The sequence below is a fragment of the Pyricularia pennisetigena genome, chromosome 3 (assembly GCF_004337985.1).
Source record: "Pyricularia pennisetigena strain Br36 chromosome 3, whole genome shotgun sequence".
Lineage (NCBI taxonomy): Eukaryota > Fungi > Ascomycota > Sordariomycetes > Magnaporthales > Pyriculariaceae > Pyricularia > Pyricularia pennisetigena.
This window is the reverse complement of record NC_043742.1, coordinates 4535834-4551601: the sequence shown is the minus strand read 5'-3', so window position 1 is coordinate 4551601 and position 15768 is coordinate 4535834. Positions and strand designations below refer to the sequence as shown.

At 51.3% G+C, this 15768-nt stretch overlaps 4 protein-coding genes across 4 annotated transcripts; 3 read left to right on the top strand and 1 right to left on the bottom strand.

Moving 5' to 3' along the window:
• Nucleotides 1-262: 262 nt before the first annotated feature.
• Nucleotides 263-5100, bottom strand: PpBr36_02974 (uncharacterized protein; the record flags this gene model as incomplete). Its single annotated transcript, XM_029890151.1, has 3 exons — nt 263-1626; nt 1861-4796; nt 4871-5100. 3 exons carry the CDS (start codon nt 5098-5100, stop codon nt 263-265), a joined length of 4530 nt encoding a protein of 1509 aa, XP_029753996.1.
• Nucleotides 5101-6080: 980 nt separating this feature from the next.
• On the top strand, nt 6081-8703 carry PpBr36_02973 (uncharacterized protein; the record flags this gene model as incomplete). Its single annotated transcript, XM_029890150.1, has 5 exons — nt 6081-6150; nt 6303-6681; nt 6756-7235; nt 7986-8318; nt 8394-8703. Exons 2-5 carry the CDS (start codon nt 6320-6322, stop codon nt 8701-8703), a joined length of 1485 nt encoding a protein of 494 aa, XP_029754003.1. The 5' UTR covers nt 6081-6150; nt 6303-6319.
• A 647-nt stretch (nt 8704-9350) lies between these two features.
• PpBr36_02972 (uncharacterized protein) lies at nt 9351-10843 on the top strand (the record flags this gene model as incomplete). Its single annotated transcript, XM_029890149.1, has 3 exons — nt 9351-9586; nt 9675-9972; nt 10062-10843. The coding sequence occupies exons 1-3, from the start codon at nt 9404-9406 to the stop codon at nt 10841-10843; spliced, it is 1263 nt and encodes a 420-aa protein (XP_029754002.1). The 5' UTR covers nt 9351-9403.
• A 589-nt stretch (nt 10844-11432) lies between these two features.
• On the top strand, nt 11433-14498 carry PpBr36_02971 (uncharacterized protein; the record flags this gene model as incomplete). Its single annotated transcript, XM_029890148.1, has 1 exon — nt 11433-14498. One exon carries the CDS (start codon nt 11433-11435, stop codon nt 14496-14498), a length of 3066 nt encoding a protein of 1021 aa, XP_029754001.1.
• Between the last annotated feature and the right edge of the window lie 1270 nt (nt 14499-15768).

The following is a 15768-nucleotide window of genomic DNA, read 5'->3' as shown; positions in this document are numbered from 1 at the left end:
TGCTTGTAGATTCATACTACCAGTCAACAAACAAGCTTTCGCTTCAACAAGACTGCAGATCCATCGTACGAGAGGCCCTTTGCGGCAAGCAAGATATGGCTACAGATAGTCAGCGTCCTAGGAAGCCAGACGCCCAGCCAAGCCTCATTGGCGCGGAAAGTAAAGCGCGAGCTCTTGGGTCCAAGGTTGCGTTTACTTAAAGTCAACGTTAATGAGACAAAAGTCGTTATCATTTGCTAAATATAATGCGGAATCGCTATGCTCAAATGCTTGCCCTGCGGGGCGCCATGGTACGGCGCAGCGCCTTTTTGGCCTCTGTCTCCTCGACCACTGGGAGCGCACCCTCGTCTCGGAGTTTCTGCAAAAATTCTAGGCCGTATTTGTAACCGACTTGTACAATCTCATCAAACCTGCCAAACTCCAAAGTGCCGTACTCGTCTATCGGAGGCCGCATGTACACACAGCCAGGCGTCATCTTGGCACGCTCCAATGCGTCCACACTTGAGACGTAGGCAAGCCGGGCCTGAATCTCAGCCAAGGTCGGAGGGTTGGGCGTTGACGAGAGAGGATTCCAGCGATTGACGAAGGCCCACAAGCCCGAAAGAGTGTCTCCATATGCTTGTGGCACGTCGTCGTCTAGAGATCCAACATCAACAGCGAAAATGATGTCGACCCCAAGGGATTTCATGTGTGAAACGGTCAAATTGTCAATGTATCCTCCATCCAACAGCATGCTGCCTTCGTCGCATAGAGGAGGCAGCAAGCCGGCCAGGGACATCGACGCCCGAACATAGCGCCACGCATAGCCGCTGTTGTGAATCTCCTGCCTGCTCTTGCTAATGTTTGTCGTATTGCAGTAAAACTCAAGCCAAAAGTCCTCCATCTGAGCCTTACCAAAGGTCTTGAAGATGCCGCGGTTGAACTCATGGCCAGTGGTATACGATGCCGAGGGATATGTCAAGTCGAGAGCGAAACGCCACACGCTTGCCATTCGACCAGCAAACTTCTTGGACAGGCCAAAGATAGGAACCACATCAGCATGTCTTGCATAAAGCGCTCCCACAAACGACCCGATAGATGTGCCGCCAACGATGTCGATGGGGATTCCGCTTTCCTCCATGGCCCTAATGATTCCAATGTGCGCTAAGCCCCTTGCACCACCCCCTCCGAGGACAAGGCCAACAGACTTGCCACAGAGGCGTCTGGCCAATCGATGGAAGTCTCCCTTGAACGGCGCATCCGGCGAATAGAAAGGGCTATGCCGAACCTTCCTGGAGGTATACTTCTGAATCTCGGCCTGTAAAATCTGCACTCTTTCTTTCAAGCTCGGGCCCGTCCTCTTGGCCGTGGGGTTGATCGGTACAGATTGTGTGCGGAAAGCCATCTGTACGTGGTGGTGGCCTCCGTTGATCCACATGCGGTTCCGCAGCCACGACCTGGTAAGTCCAGGCTCGGCATATCGGTCGGCATGAAGAAGTACCAAAACTTTCCGAGCTGTCGACTTCATTCCTAGCATGAATCGCTCGTACTCTCCTATCTCGGGCGAGCCCTCGGCGAGACCGACAAGAAGAATACAATCGGCCTGGGTGATGCAAGTCTGCGTCCACGGGGAGTTGACATTGGTATCTATGTTCAAAAGACTCATTAGCGCTTTTTCCCCCAGTGCGAAAAGAGATATGTCCATTGCTGAGTCCGTGGTATAAACATGAAGGATTGACGTGCAAATCAGGAAAAAATTAGAGTTTATTTTGGCCATCACAGGCTGGCAGCCTTCGAGGTTTTGAATGTCTCATCATATGCACTTGAGGGTGGTTTTGAAATTTTTGGGCATGAAATTCACGCAATGTTTAAATGACTTACCTGCAACATACATCACCAGTCCATACTTCTCTTCCAGGTCGGCTAGGTACTGAGATAGCTTGAGCTTCCCCATCTTGTTGAAGGCGTGCCGACCTAGATGGTTGAGAATGGCGGACTGGCTCAACGAGGTAGCACCATTGGGCGTGCCTACTTGAGTGAGAGCACCCATCAACCGGTTTCCAAACTCGACGACGGGAACTCCAGAAGTAACAGGTAGGATTGCGACAGTTCGAAGGTTCAAGGTCGACGAGCTTTTGTTAAGCGAGGCTTTTAGTGCACCTTCCTTGCCTACAAAGGTCGAGGGATCGTCGACGACTTTTCTCATCCTTGACGCTATTATCTTAGAGATCTTGATGGTAATGTTGGGATGCTCCTGTGCGAGGCTGTTGAACAGTGTGCGTGGGAACTTGACCAGCTCCGTGTTTCTGATTGCATGAAGAGTTCCAGATCTGGCCGATTCGGTCAAGACCTCAAGCTCACCGATGCTCTCGCCTTGTCCAAATTCGCCGCGTACGTCAACGCCACCTTCCTGGCGGTCCTCGACAAGTCGGAGACGGCCATTAAGAACAATATAAATTGCTTCACTCTCTTCACCACCGTGGAAGATGACTTCGCCAGCGTTAACCTGAAGCCACTCAAGAGCAAAATCTATGTGGAGAATCAACTTGGGCAGCAGATTTGTCAAACGCTTTGCCATCGTAAGTAGGACAATCGGGTACCGATCAACAATCCTCTCCAGGGACTGACGGGGAAGAAAGCCCACGTAGACATCCGTCTTTGCAACAACATCAATGAATGAACGATGCGAGGAGATGCTGCCAACATACCCTGCCAAGCCGCCAGGCTTGATCAGGGCGACATTGCGACGGACGTTGCTCGTCCGCTTACGGCCGCTGGTCCGCCCCAAGTTGGCATCCATGAAGTGGCTTCTGCCAGACGAGAGTCCGTGGTTCCCTGGTCCAGTGTGCTTTGATGATCCCATATCGAACGATGAGTCGTTCTTGGAGGACTTCAATATATTCCCTGATGATTCGTCCGCGGCTGACATGCAGACATCAAGGAAGCCGTCAACAACATAGTAGAGACCAGGGTTGCGCTCGCCCTGCTCCACCAAAACTGAGCCGCTGGGAAAAAACACGATCTCGACCTCATCTTTCATGTCATGAGCTAGAGCATGGGGATTGACAGGTAGACCTGGGCCTGTTCCACCGGACGTGATCGAATCTGCATCACCGTCGACAGATCCCCCGTATGGGTCGATGAACCCGAATGCGTTGTGGGATGAGTAGCCACCCCGGCGAATCTGATCGTAAGAGGTCAGTCGCGGCGATGCATCAGCCGAATCGGGTTCGCGAGCCCCAGTGCCATTTGCCGTTAATCCAATAGCCTTGAACATGCACTCCAAGATGGACTCTCGGAATATCCCATCTTCATCACGCGTTTCACGCTTGTTGAGCGAAATATGAGCATGACGCCGTGTCTCGAATGGGTTCGATGTGCGTTGTGACAATGGAGAGATTACTTCAGTTTCCAGTGAACCTGAAAGCGTCGGCTGTCTGGTAAGGGGCTCCATGTTGCTTGTCGAGCGGCGTCCACCGTTTCGTGAAAGCTGAATATTCATCAAGAGGTCGCCTGAGTTCGAAGTATGTTTACTTGTACTCTCTCGCGGCGCCATTGGTGGGGACGCCGTCACCGAGCTTGGCCTTTGACCATGTGTGATTGCATGCAGAGCCGCCTCTTTTCGAAGTGAAGCAGTGGACTTACGTCGGCGCCCAGTTGAAGAGTTGTGTAATGCTATACCTTTGGTGCAATCCTTCTCACCGATGCGCTCGCGCTCATGGTTGAATTTTTCCTTTAGCCGTGTCAGGGCGTCGCCTCGCAAAAAGTTAGGAAGCTGACAAGTTGCATTGTCTATCATGCTCTTTTCAATGTGTAAAACTTCACTGGTGAGGCCAAGGTAGTTGTATGCTGTTGCCAGAGTGACTCGCTGAAAGCGAGACAGTATCACGTGCACAATATGGGCTGTGTACTTTGGATATATCTGGATCAGACGCCTGAACGCACTGGCAGGAATGATGGCAATTGTCGTATCCACTGTTGCCCGTGCAATGATATCAGGGTGCACCGACGTTGTTGCGTGCCGTGAAGTAGTCGGGCGCTTGGGACGACTTTGAAGCGGTGGGTCCAGGGACATGGGTGGTATGCTTGCAGGGACTCGTCCTCCGATCGAGGGGTTTGCGATACCATCGTGTAGGTTTGGGCCGTGTGAATTGGATCTCTCAAGCTGCGGTGTTGTAGGCACCGAAACCGTAGACTCGCGCTGCTCAGAGAAGCCATTGCCCAAACCATAACGGGAACTTGTGTAAGCCTCGGTGGCCGATGTTGGTTCTCCTCCTTCATCTCCGCCATGTCTGAGCTTAATGTCTTCAGTGAACAAAGACATGATGGAAAACAGCGACGACATGGGTGCGCCGTTGTGGACTTCGGTCAATAGTTGGTAGCGTTGATTGCCGGCCTGATATTCCTCCTGTTCATCACTGCCATCAGAATCAATGGAGCAACTCTCACCCACGGGATGTTGTCCCGTTCGAGCCGACTTGACAAAGATCTCGACAAGCCCATCAACCACCATGCAAAAGCCCTTCTCTTCCTCGAGATTGAAGGTTTCTCCTGCGATCAGCTTCCGTGTTTGCATGCTCCTCGTGAGCTCATGAAAGACAGGACGCTCCAAGTACCCAAAGATCTTGATTGCACTCAAGAACTCGTCTAGATAGTTCGAAAGGCCGGGTTTCGATCCCCCTGGGTGTGTGTCGGGGAAAAGATCCACATCTGGTTCTTTTCTCTGCGGCTCAGGCGGAAGACGTGAATACATGTTGAGGTAACGGTACCTTACAAACCAGCTGACCAGAGAGAAAACAAGAGCAATGATGAGCATGCTGAAAAGTCAATTTGTTAGTCTATTTTTTTCGATAACCACAACGTGCAGCTGTGATCCAAATTGCACACTCACAGTGTTGTTGCGTTCATGGTGACAGTTAAGCTCGTGGAGAACAGAGTGTACAACAGAGAGGGGATCGAGAAGGTGGTGAGCTTCAACACCGAGTACAGGATAGAGTACAGCAGCGATATGATACCAAGGATAATGTTGGCGAAGAAGCCAATCCATGAGCCGGAGCCCTGCTGGGCTACGGCGTCCAGCTTAGCTGAAGCCGTAGCCAGCGCTGCTGTTGAGCTATCCATATCAATGGCGACCGTGCGTCACAATATTATCGTGGTAGCCTTGGCAGTGACGGCGAGTGAATGTGGGTGTGTGGCCGGATATGCGGATTTGGCGGGCGTTGTGAAGGATATAGAATTTGAGCCGGCAGCCGAAGTCACGGGGCAAACATGGCGGTTCATTGACCTTTTGGAGCTTGGAAGTTAGTCTAGGTAGAAAAATATCGCTCTCTTGAGTCTAGCTCAGTTCAACCAAAGCTTGGGATCCTGCCACCATGCGCCAAAGATGCGTATCGGTGGCAGAATCGAGGTGTGCTGTTAGCCATGAATACAGTATTGAGCCTGCATCTGGATAAATCTGGGAATTTCGGCTAGTGCGGTAGCCTTTTTTTGCTCTTGGTGAGGAAAGTGAGAACTTTGCGTTTGTGGAAGGCGCTGGAAAAGATCAGTGGAAAAAATGAGAAGAAAAAATAGCAGGCTAGATAGGGTAAGGTAGGGGGGGCTTACCCTCGTAGCCAAGCTCCAGCCTTTGTCTCCTCTTTTTTTTTCTTCTTCATTCATGGTTGAAATGCAATTAAGCAGCTACTAGTTAGTACCTAACCCCGCGCTTGCAAGCGGCCCCGTCGGTGCTGCCCATGGGTTAGGAGCTCTTGAACGCCGCCACCACTCGGACCACCCTTGTCGCAAGCACACAAGACGCACACACTTGTCACCAAGGTTAACCCCACCATAGAGGTCGAGATCACAACTTATTCTCGGGCCGCTCAAAAATTCTCCTCCGTGAGTCAACGAAGAAAAAAGCGCGCCGACTACGTCCCATACGACAACGACATCTTTACTGACCAGACCCAGCCATCCGGAATTACATCAGGCTATCGGCAAAATTTCGGCGGCGCAAAAATACGTCTTGAGGATTCAGGCTCTTGCGGCGGTGGCTGCACATACATTCATTTGTGACATTTAAATCATTACACCAAGGCAGTACAACATACAATACCGCCAAGATGTCGTTAACAAACTGCCGCTTCTATGAGGAGAAGTATCCGGAGATTGACAGCTTTGTCATGGTCAATGGTGAGTGCAGGCGCAGCTTCCCCTTTTTTGCGGATATGCTGCGATACTAACCAACGCCACGATTGTAGTCAAACAGGTTCGTTTTCCCACCCGCGAGGCCCTGTCAAGACCGACTCGTGACTTACAGCGCGGGACTGACCTTTATGATGTGGAAAATTAGATTGCCGACATGGGCGCTTACGTCAAGCTTCTCGAGTACGATGGGATCGACGGCATGATTCTGCTTTCCGAGCTTTCGAGACGTCGTATCCGAAGTATCCAGAAATTGATCCGAGTCGGTCGTAATGAGGTTGTCGTGGTGCTGCGTGTCGACAAAGAGAAGGGCTATATCGATCTGTCGAAGCGCAGAGTATCGCAGGAGGATATCGTTAAATGTGAGGAGAGGTACAACAAAAGCAAGATGGTACACTCCATCATGCGGCACGTTGCCGAGAAGACTCTCGTACCTATCGAGAGCCTGTACGAGGCGATTGCCTGGCCGCTGAACCGCAAATATGGCCATGCCATTGATGCCTTCAAGCTCTCAATAACGTAAGGCACCCTGGCCGCCAAGTTGGACACACAGACTTTTTGTTGGCTCACATACTGACAGCCAAACCTATCAGGAACCCTGAGGTTTGGGAGGACACCACTTTCCCGAGTGAGGCGGTCGCGGAGGAGCTCAAGTCATATATCAGCAAGCGATTGACGCCGCAACCGACCAAGGTGCGAGCCGATGTTGAGGTCACCTGCTTCGCCTACGACGGAATCGACGCTATCAAGACAGCTTTGAGGACGGCCGAGGCGCGCAACACCCAGGACAACCAGGTCAAGGTCAAGCTTGTCTCTCCTCCACTCTACGTTCTTACCAGCACATGCTTGGACAAGACATTGGGAATTGCGCGATTGGAAGAGGCGATCGTCGATATTAGAAACAGCATCGAGTCAGCTGGAGGCAAGTTGATCGTCAAGATGGAGCCCAAGGCCGTCACCGAATCCGACGACGCCGAGCTCCAAGCACTCATGGAGAAGCGCGAGCGCGAGAACGCTGAGGTCAGTGGTGATGAGAGCGTCAGCGACAGTGACGACAACATGCCTGAGACGATGTAAAATACAGCAACTGGCATGAGGGTCAGGTCAGGTCAGGTCAGGTCCGGTCCAAAGTGACCCTCTGGAACGCAACCAACGGTAATCTGATGTACGGGGCGCCTGGTCGCATGGCTGGTCCCGAATTACTGCAGCTTTTGGGTGCCGAGCAGGAGGGCCACTAGTGCAGCTCTTCAGGGCATATGAGGAACGCAGTGGAATGGTAGACTTCTTTTTTATTCTTTCTATTTTTGTAGACTGCTTACTTGATGCATATCGGGGGTTTTCAAAAAGCGTTGATGTGTTTTTAAGGGGCAATGAACATTATGAGCAAAAAAACCCAACAACGCATGCCGAATTGGTCATAAACTTTCCTAGACTGAAATCTCCCCGAAGCGAACGCGGTGTTTGGGGGCCTGCGGTAAATATTGAGGCCAAGGCATTGGATTTCAACGAAGAGTTGTTGAGGACGAGATAAATCTTGACATCGCCATTGCCGTTGCTGAGGACGAAAAAAAAAAAAAAAAAAAAGGAATAAAATAAACATTGCAGCCTTGATATAAATATTAGGCGACATTGTAATTCTGAATGTTTTGGATTCCCACGGGTACGTTGGCCCTTGCTGGAGAATGAGAAAGCCCGCTTTTAATTGAGTGAGTTGGTTACTGGCAACAAGCTAAAGTCCTTACTTATTACAGCATTTGCGTGAACCTTGGCTCATTACTTACTACTCCCAACAAACTGTACTTATTCCATTTTCATTTGAACAGTTTTAATGACTCTACGACCCCCAACAATCATTTGATATTAACGCCCATGGCCCCGGGATTTGCGTGGGCGCGCGCGAGGGCGAGGGCCTGGGCATCCCGTCCTGGCTTCATTTTTGCGCAAAACTTCTCAATCTCATTGTTACGGTATCTCACATGGCTGCCCGTCGCAATTGTTTTTACATCCAACGTTGCGGAGCCTTACAAAATCGCCGGCCCCTCCATGTACCCTTTCTTCAACAAGGAGAGAAATGAGACTCGACTTCAAGACTGGTGTATGAACTGGAAATGGAACGCGCAGGATGACCTTCAACGGGGCATGATTGTTGTTTTCTGGTGCGTTTCTCCATGGCCCGCCCTCAGCTGGTCTTGTAATTTCCTCCAGCGGAATTAACGATGTGTTTCTCCTAGGAACCCTCTGAAGCCGGAGTCAAGAACCGTCAAGAGGATAGTGGGCTTGGGAGGTGATATTGTCAGGAATCGTGACTCCGACATCTGGGTCAGAGTACCCGTTGGCCACATCTGGGTGGAGGGAGATGCTGGATCCCGTGATTCCCGGGACAGCAACTACTACGGTCCCATATCAGCGCGGCTGGTTATCGGGCGCTTGACACGCATTCTATTCCCATTCCACCGGGCGGGCAGTATTACCTGGCAAGACCATCCGGATAACCCCAGAGTCATCAAAACGCAGGAGATGGTTCCGCAGCTGCTATTGTAAGTAGCCAGCTGTCATGTTCAGGAGTGCCATTCATCGGCTGTAAGAGAGAGACTACATGCGAAGTGAGAAATCATACTTGAGCCGATTTTGGTATCATATCCGCGTAGTCCTGCCCTTGAATGTGCATTTATTCCGTAGTTGCTAGTAGAGGCCTCTAGAACACCCTGTTCAACAAATTGTCTGGTCTACACTACAAAAGTCCTACAAGCCCGTTTTGTAGCAGTTCCCCTCTTAAGATGCACTACCTACTAGCAATCCAGGCGCTAAAGCTTGGCAACATAAAGATACATGTTCCTGCGTCTGTCGTTATCAAAAAGCTAGCGAACAGCTGTCGACCCCTGTCAGCAGCATCCATGGTATGCGTAAGAAAACCAAAATCGCCCCTATGGATCCAGACACGACTTGACAGTGCGTCACTCAAGCGCACGGGCCAATCACCAAGAAATTTTTGGCGGCCTATGTGGAAGTCGCGGGCACGTCAAGATCCCGTCCGGAGCTCGTGGAATATTATCATTTTTCCTGGCTGCTTTACAATCGTCCTGTGTCTTGGGCTTTCCCATCTCACAAAAGGTGAAGTCCTTCCCAGGCTTCAGTCTTCTCTCTTTACTGAAGTCCTGTCGACTTTTCCTCTTACTACCTACCAACAGCTCGTTGGTACCGGCCGCGCGCAGACGGCATCCATCGAGACGTTTTACAGGACATGTCCCTCGGCGCCACCGTTCCCGGCTCCGAATCTGCGCAAACTCTCCCTTTCTCGCCAGCTTCGCCCGACCATGAAAGACCCAGGACAGTATCGAATTATTCGGCGGAAACTACTTTTGGAAGCAACCATAATATGAGCCCCAAAGATGGCGAATTTGAGGCGCGACCGCCGTACCTGCATGTGCGTATTGCATCCCAACTGTTGATGGGCCGATTTGCGCCGCTATGTACCAAGTCCAAAGCTGACACATTTCGCTATGATCCCACAGTCTATGCTGGCTGGTGGCCTAGGCGGAACATGTGGCGATATGCTGATGCACTCCCTCGATACCGTCAAGACGCGGCAGCAGGGTGATCCCCATATACCGCCCAAGTACACTTCCCTTGGCTCATCATATTACACCATCTTTCGACAAGAGGGAATACGGCGAGGCCTGTACGGGGGCTGGCTGCCCGCCCTGTGTGGCTCATTCCCGGGGACGGTACTTTTCTTCGGTACCTATGAATTCAGCAAGAGACACATGCTGGACTGGGGCGTGCAATCGCATATTGCCTTCCTCGCAAGTGGTGCGCAGAGCCGAAATCTTCATTGCTGGGCATTTTCTTTGCCCCTCAACTATAATGAATGAGATACTGATCGCAAGCTGATTGGACAGGCTTTTTCGGCGACCTCGCTGCTTGTATCGTCTATGTACCATCCGAGGTATTGAAGACGCGACTACAACTTCAAGGACGATACCAGAATCCATACTTCAACTCGGGTTATAACTATAGGGGCACAGTGGATGCAGCCCGGACTATAGTCAGACAAGAAGGCTTCTCCGCTCTTTTCTACGGTTTCCAGGCGACACTTTACCGAGATCTGCCATTTTCGGCGTTACAATTCATGTTTTACGAGCAAAACCAAATATGGGCTCGGAAATGGAAGAAGAGTCGTGAGATAGGACCACAGCTGGAATTTTTGACCGGCGCGGCTGCGGGAGGCCTTGCGGGCGCCATCACATGCCCACTAGATGTGGTCAAGACACGTCTGCAAACGCAACTTCATCCCGAGGCAGCCACTCCGGCTAAGGGGGAGAGTTCGCTTGCGGCCCAGTCGATGCTGAACAATCTTAAGGAACCGCCCAAGAAACACATATCCGAGCCAGCAGGCACCCCGGGATCTTCAGCACAACCACAAAAACGGCTCATTTCAACTTCATCACCGTCTACACACACTCCCCGTGCAGGTGCGGCAGCCCTTGAGACCTCCTCCGTCCTGACCGGCCTGAGGGTCATCTACAGGACAGAGGGCATCGGAGGCTGGTTCAGGGGTGTCGGGCCTCGCTTCGTTTGGACTAGCGTCCAAAGCGGCTGCATGCTTTTCCTTTATCAAGCCGTGTTACGGCAACTAGAGATCTATATGCCCATTGAGAAGCCTGAGCTGGCTTCAACATAGAGAAGGAGGGCATTCCTTCAAGATGAGACGACTGCTTTGGAGCATGTTGTTTTTCTTGACCTGTACAAAATAATGTGCAACTTTTGTGGAGAATATGGAGAGGCGTTTCATGGTTAGAGGATACTAGACCGACGCAGCGCGCTAGAAAAATCTTCGCTTTGTGATATATGTATGATTATAAGACGGGTGTATATTGCTGAGATGAAGATTGGCTCTGCCCTTTTCTTGAATGAGCTAGACGTTCCGAAATTAGTGTTGTCAGTATTTGCTGGAAATAAAAACGATGAGGCACCCAAGGAGCCAAGTAAGGCAAGGCACAGTTGATGGGTAGCAAAACCCGAACCCTGGGGGGATGGTTCTCTGGCCCCACTCTGCTAGTCGCACCTCCGAGCTGCAAACGGCAGCTGCATCCTCAGGAATTTGGGGGTCAGACCATCTCTAATTTTCTCGATAACTTCGGGCGATTTAGTTTTTCCTGGACGTCGACGTCAACGACCCGCGTCCTCCTCGGCGAGCGGTCCGATTGTTTCACATAGCAATCACCAGGCCAATTGTTGCTCGACCAATGGCGAAATGTCTCTACTAAGCCATGACGACACCCGTTCCTGTGCCGTCCAAGGCGGCCATACGAGCCCTACGAGGGCTTGTCTTCGGCACAACATGTTCCCTGGCTCTAGTCTTGGAAACTCGCCGACGGAGGATCAGTACTGTCCAGACGGCCATGCATAATGGCCAACGTATCAAATCGCATGAGAGATACCGCGCGGACGCTGCCGATGCGACCATTCGCGCCCTCGAGGAGGAGATATTGCTACAGAGCTCACGACCCAATTACTATGCCGATGAGAACCCTCGATCGCCACTCTCGCGATACGATCTGCCGTGGGAGGCTAGAGAGCCACTTCCCATAGGAGGTCCCCTTGGTAGAGACGCTCCAAAATCTCAAAACACCAGAGACCATGTCGAGCGCCAAGAATCACCGGATTATCGAGACGAGGAGCGGGCGAAAACAGGAGTTCGCACATCAAATACTACAAGCACAGAAACTAGAACTAAAAGGCACCTGTTTGTCCATCACACACAATTGAAGGAGCCACGCAGGTCGTCCGTTTCAAACGTCAAGCCATGGTCGCGGGCAGCCCTGGGCTCAATGAGGCTCAAAGCCGACCCCATAAGTACAGCTGCATCTCGAGTCGTCTCGCTTTGTGCGACGGGGAAAAAGGAAGATCTCGTGCGAGCCATGAATCTCCTAGATTCTGTATTCGAGGCGCCAATGCCGGTTTTGGAGCCTCACTTGCAGCATATTCTACAATCTACCGCTACACTCTCTAGAGCGTTGCAGGAAGCGGGGTCCCTTTCGAGCGCCGTAAAGTTGATGAGCGCCATTCTTCGTCTCCACAGGGTCCATCGTCTTGTGATAGATGAGGAGCTTTACTGGTCTCATAGTCCGTTGCCGCTTGCGGATTTCGTGATGGCACAGGAGATCCCGCAGTATGACCTTGCCATCGATTTGTTTGCCCCGAAGTTCTCCAAAAAGCCTGGGCCTACCAACTTGGCCACTGCACTAGATGTGCTGAAGACGGGCGAGAAACTTTTCACCAGGCTTCTATCCCGGCAAAGCTTCAGGCGCATGGACAAGGTCTTGAAAAGAGTAAAATGCTACAGCGGCATTCCTGGCGGGCATGAATTCGAGTTGCGCATCCTCCGCCAGCTATTCGAAAGCGGCGAGCGCGTGCGTGTGGTCGAGTTCTTCCTCACCCAAGCTTCGACGGACGATATGAGCCTACAGTACGAGTCTTGCTTCTTCGAGCTGGGTGACATGGTCTTCGGCTGTGTATCCGATCTTGGCGGCTATAAGGCTTTTTCGGTCCTGGAACGTTTGCTCCAGGCGAGACCTCAAGATCATCAGATCAAGGTAGAATGGGCGACTCAGCTGCTCTATCTTGACTGGCGCGAGCATGGCCAGCTAGACAAGCTGATCCAAGGTTTTGAGGTCTTGGAACAAAGGCGTTTTCCTGAAGCTGTTTCTCACGCAGATGCACCGTACCGAGCCATGATTCAAATCATGCTAGAGGCTGGTGATGAGAGCGGCGCCCGGCGGTTCTTCGAGAAGCTCGTCGCCCAGATGCCATCGAAAAAGACCGATGGGAGGATCAACTTACTGTTCGCCCTTGCCCGAGCAAAGGCTGGCGACTTCGCAACTATGCACACAATGTTGGAGGAAATATCCAAGAGCCAATGGGCAGAGTCCACCGATCGTGCCGCATGTCTTGTTCCAATACTGCAGGCCTTCAGCGAGAAGCATACGATCAAGCAGACGGAAGAGTTTTTGAGGGACCTCTTGGAAAGTTTCCAGGTCAAGCCTTCGACTTATATGCTGACTTTCATGGCTAAGTTGTATGGAGGGGTACGTGATACAAAGTCTCTGATAGGCTGGATCAAGTTTTGCATCAACTCGGGCTTGAAGCCAGGGCCCCATTATACCAACGCGCTGTTGCGCAGCTGCCACATAGACTGGAAATTTCACTTCCTGGAACTGCGGCAGGTGCATCGTCTTTTGCAACGGCAAGGTCCTGAATCTACAGACCAAGTCACAGCCAACATAATGAGCAAGGCAGCACTTGCATCGCCTTCGGTTCACAAAAAGGGCACCATTAGCTTTGCTTTGTCGACAAAACATAAGTCAGTCTCTCGTCAGGCGGTCCCCGATCGACACACAGTCGCAATTGCGATGGGAAAATCGATCGAGAACAACACACCACTAAAAGCCGTCAATTTGTACAAGCATGCGGTAAGCATGGGAATGCCTCATTGTCAGAGATGCCTTCGACTATTTGTAGACGCATCTCTGAACCATTATGGGGAGGCTAATATTCAAGGCACGCTGTCCTATCTGCAACGCGTGCAGGAGGAGGCAAAAGTCGACACCAGGGGCGCCATTTCTCATGTGCTGGCTTGGCAAATCAAGAACATCGACTGCGACCTGGGGTACGAGCACCTAGAGCGTCGTATCCAAGAGATGCTGCGAAAGATGCGTGCCGCGAAGCTGATCTTTAGCGGGAAAGCTCTCAACGGCGCTGCTAAGCTATACTCTGAGGCAGGCAACCATCAAGGGGCGATTGGTCTGGCATTGATGGCTGCAGACGAGCAGGGTCTGGTGCCGGGTTACTGCGTCACCAATTTTGCGGTTCTACTTGACGGGTACATCCATACTCAACAACCCGATATGATTGCAGGGCTTGTTCAGACAGCCACGGCATTAGGCCACTGGGACAAGCTCGCCAGGCGAGGCCTTGGCGTTCTCAAGCGATTGAAGCATTGGCGAAGTAGGATTGAGCAGGTTGTCTTGGACAACCCTGGGTCCATCTTGGAGAAGGCTCTTCTTCCTCTAGAGACGGCAATAGCAGAGCTGAAAAGTTGCCGGCGGCGGTTTGAAGAGGATGAACGGGAACTGAAAGGTATGGTACAGGATATTATCAAACATGCTGCCCTGCAAGCAGAAAAAGACTCTGCCTGTCGGTTTCCGGGTGCTGAAGAGATCAAGCTCGACGTCTGCCCCGGCGACATCACGACGACGACGACGGTGGCGGCGGCGGCGGCGGAGGGGATGGATGGTATTCACCACAAAGTTCAAGGCATTGCAGAAGCTGGTTGATAAGTTAGATCAGGATCAAGGGTGAAGGAGCTGAAACTAGGGAGTAGCTGACGCAATGATAAAGGGTCGACGCGTCGAGTGGTCAGGCTGTACATTTGATGTAATTAAACAATATGCAAATATGTAGGATGACATATGTACTACATCTACGAAATTGTCGATCGTCCACATTTCTTCGATTTCACCCTGGAAAAGTGCGGGACCGCGCGGGACCGCACAGTACCGCACAGCACCGCACCAACGCCTGGCAATGTTTGCATGTATGCAGGACTGACCCTATTAGTTCCGGACCGAGAGGTGCAGCAAACGAAACACTGATCTACTGCAATAGATTCTTGTCGTCTTAAATTAAACAATAAAACTTGGAATCCGACAGAGCGGGTAGACAGTACTTCTGTCCAGGATGAATGATTGGGTTGTTAATTTCCTATGGGACTTTCCCTTATACTACTCAAAACTCGCTCAAACGTCAAGATATCAACGGGTGAGTGGGTTGATCGGCTCGTGCCTCGTGCGTGGTCACTTGAGAACAGACGTCAACAGTTGTAGACTTGGGCGAGCAGCGGGACGACATCCGGACAGGGCGAGGATGTTTCAAAAGAAGTTGTAATTACTCTGTGTTCAACTTGGAGTGATATAATAGCAGTCTAATCAGAATCAGATTTAGTCCAATTTGCGTGGGAAGAAGACAACGCATGTGATGGATGCAGGGAAGTGGAGGTAGATATAAATGACTCGAGAAAGGAAAAATTCTATAAACAATCGAGCGAAATCGAGCGAGAGGATGGATACTCTCTATTCCAAACTAGCCTCTTCCTTGTCCATTATTCCTTGGCCGAGTGTCTCTGTCCCCCCCTGACGTCCGTTTTGGTTTGTCTCTTTTTTCGGCCTACTTCGAAGGCTTACTGTGGACTAAAAGCACGGCTTAATTCGCCCTGCCAGTGGGGTACCGCGCAATTACCAGTGTCCAACTGCCCAATCTGGATGTGTGTTTCTTTTAGGGGAGGTGGGGCAGCAGCAAAATCGTGCGTTGGTCTGGGCCCCAATCAAGGCTGGACAAGGGATAGCACGGAAGAAAAACCCGGAAGCTCATACGATAAAGACTTCGTACCTGCCTACCGAGATATGTACAGAGAATCGACAAAAACGGTGCGTGCGCGTTATTATCTGCCGTTGTTCCCTTTGCTCGCTCTGTAATTCGCATCCATGGTGTGGTTGCCAGAAAGAATGGGACGACACATGTGATGATGCCGTTGATTGGCAATCAGAA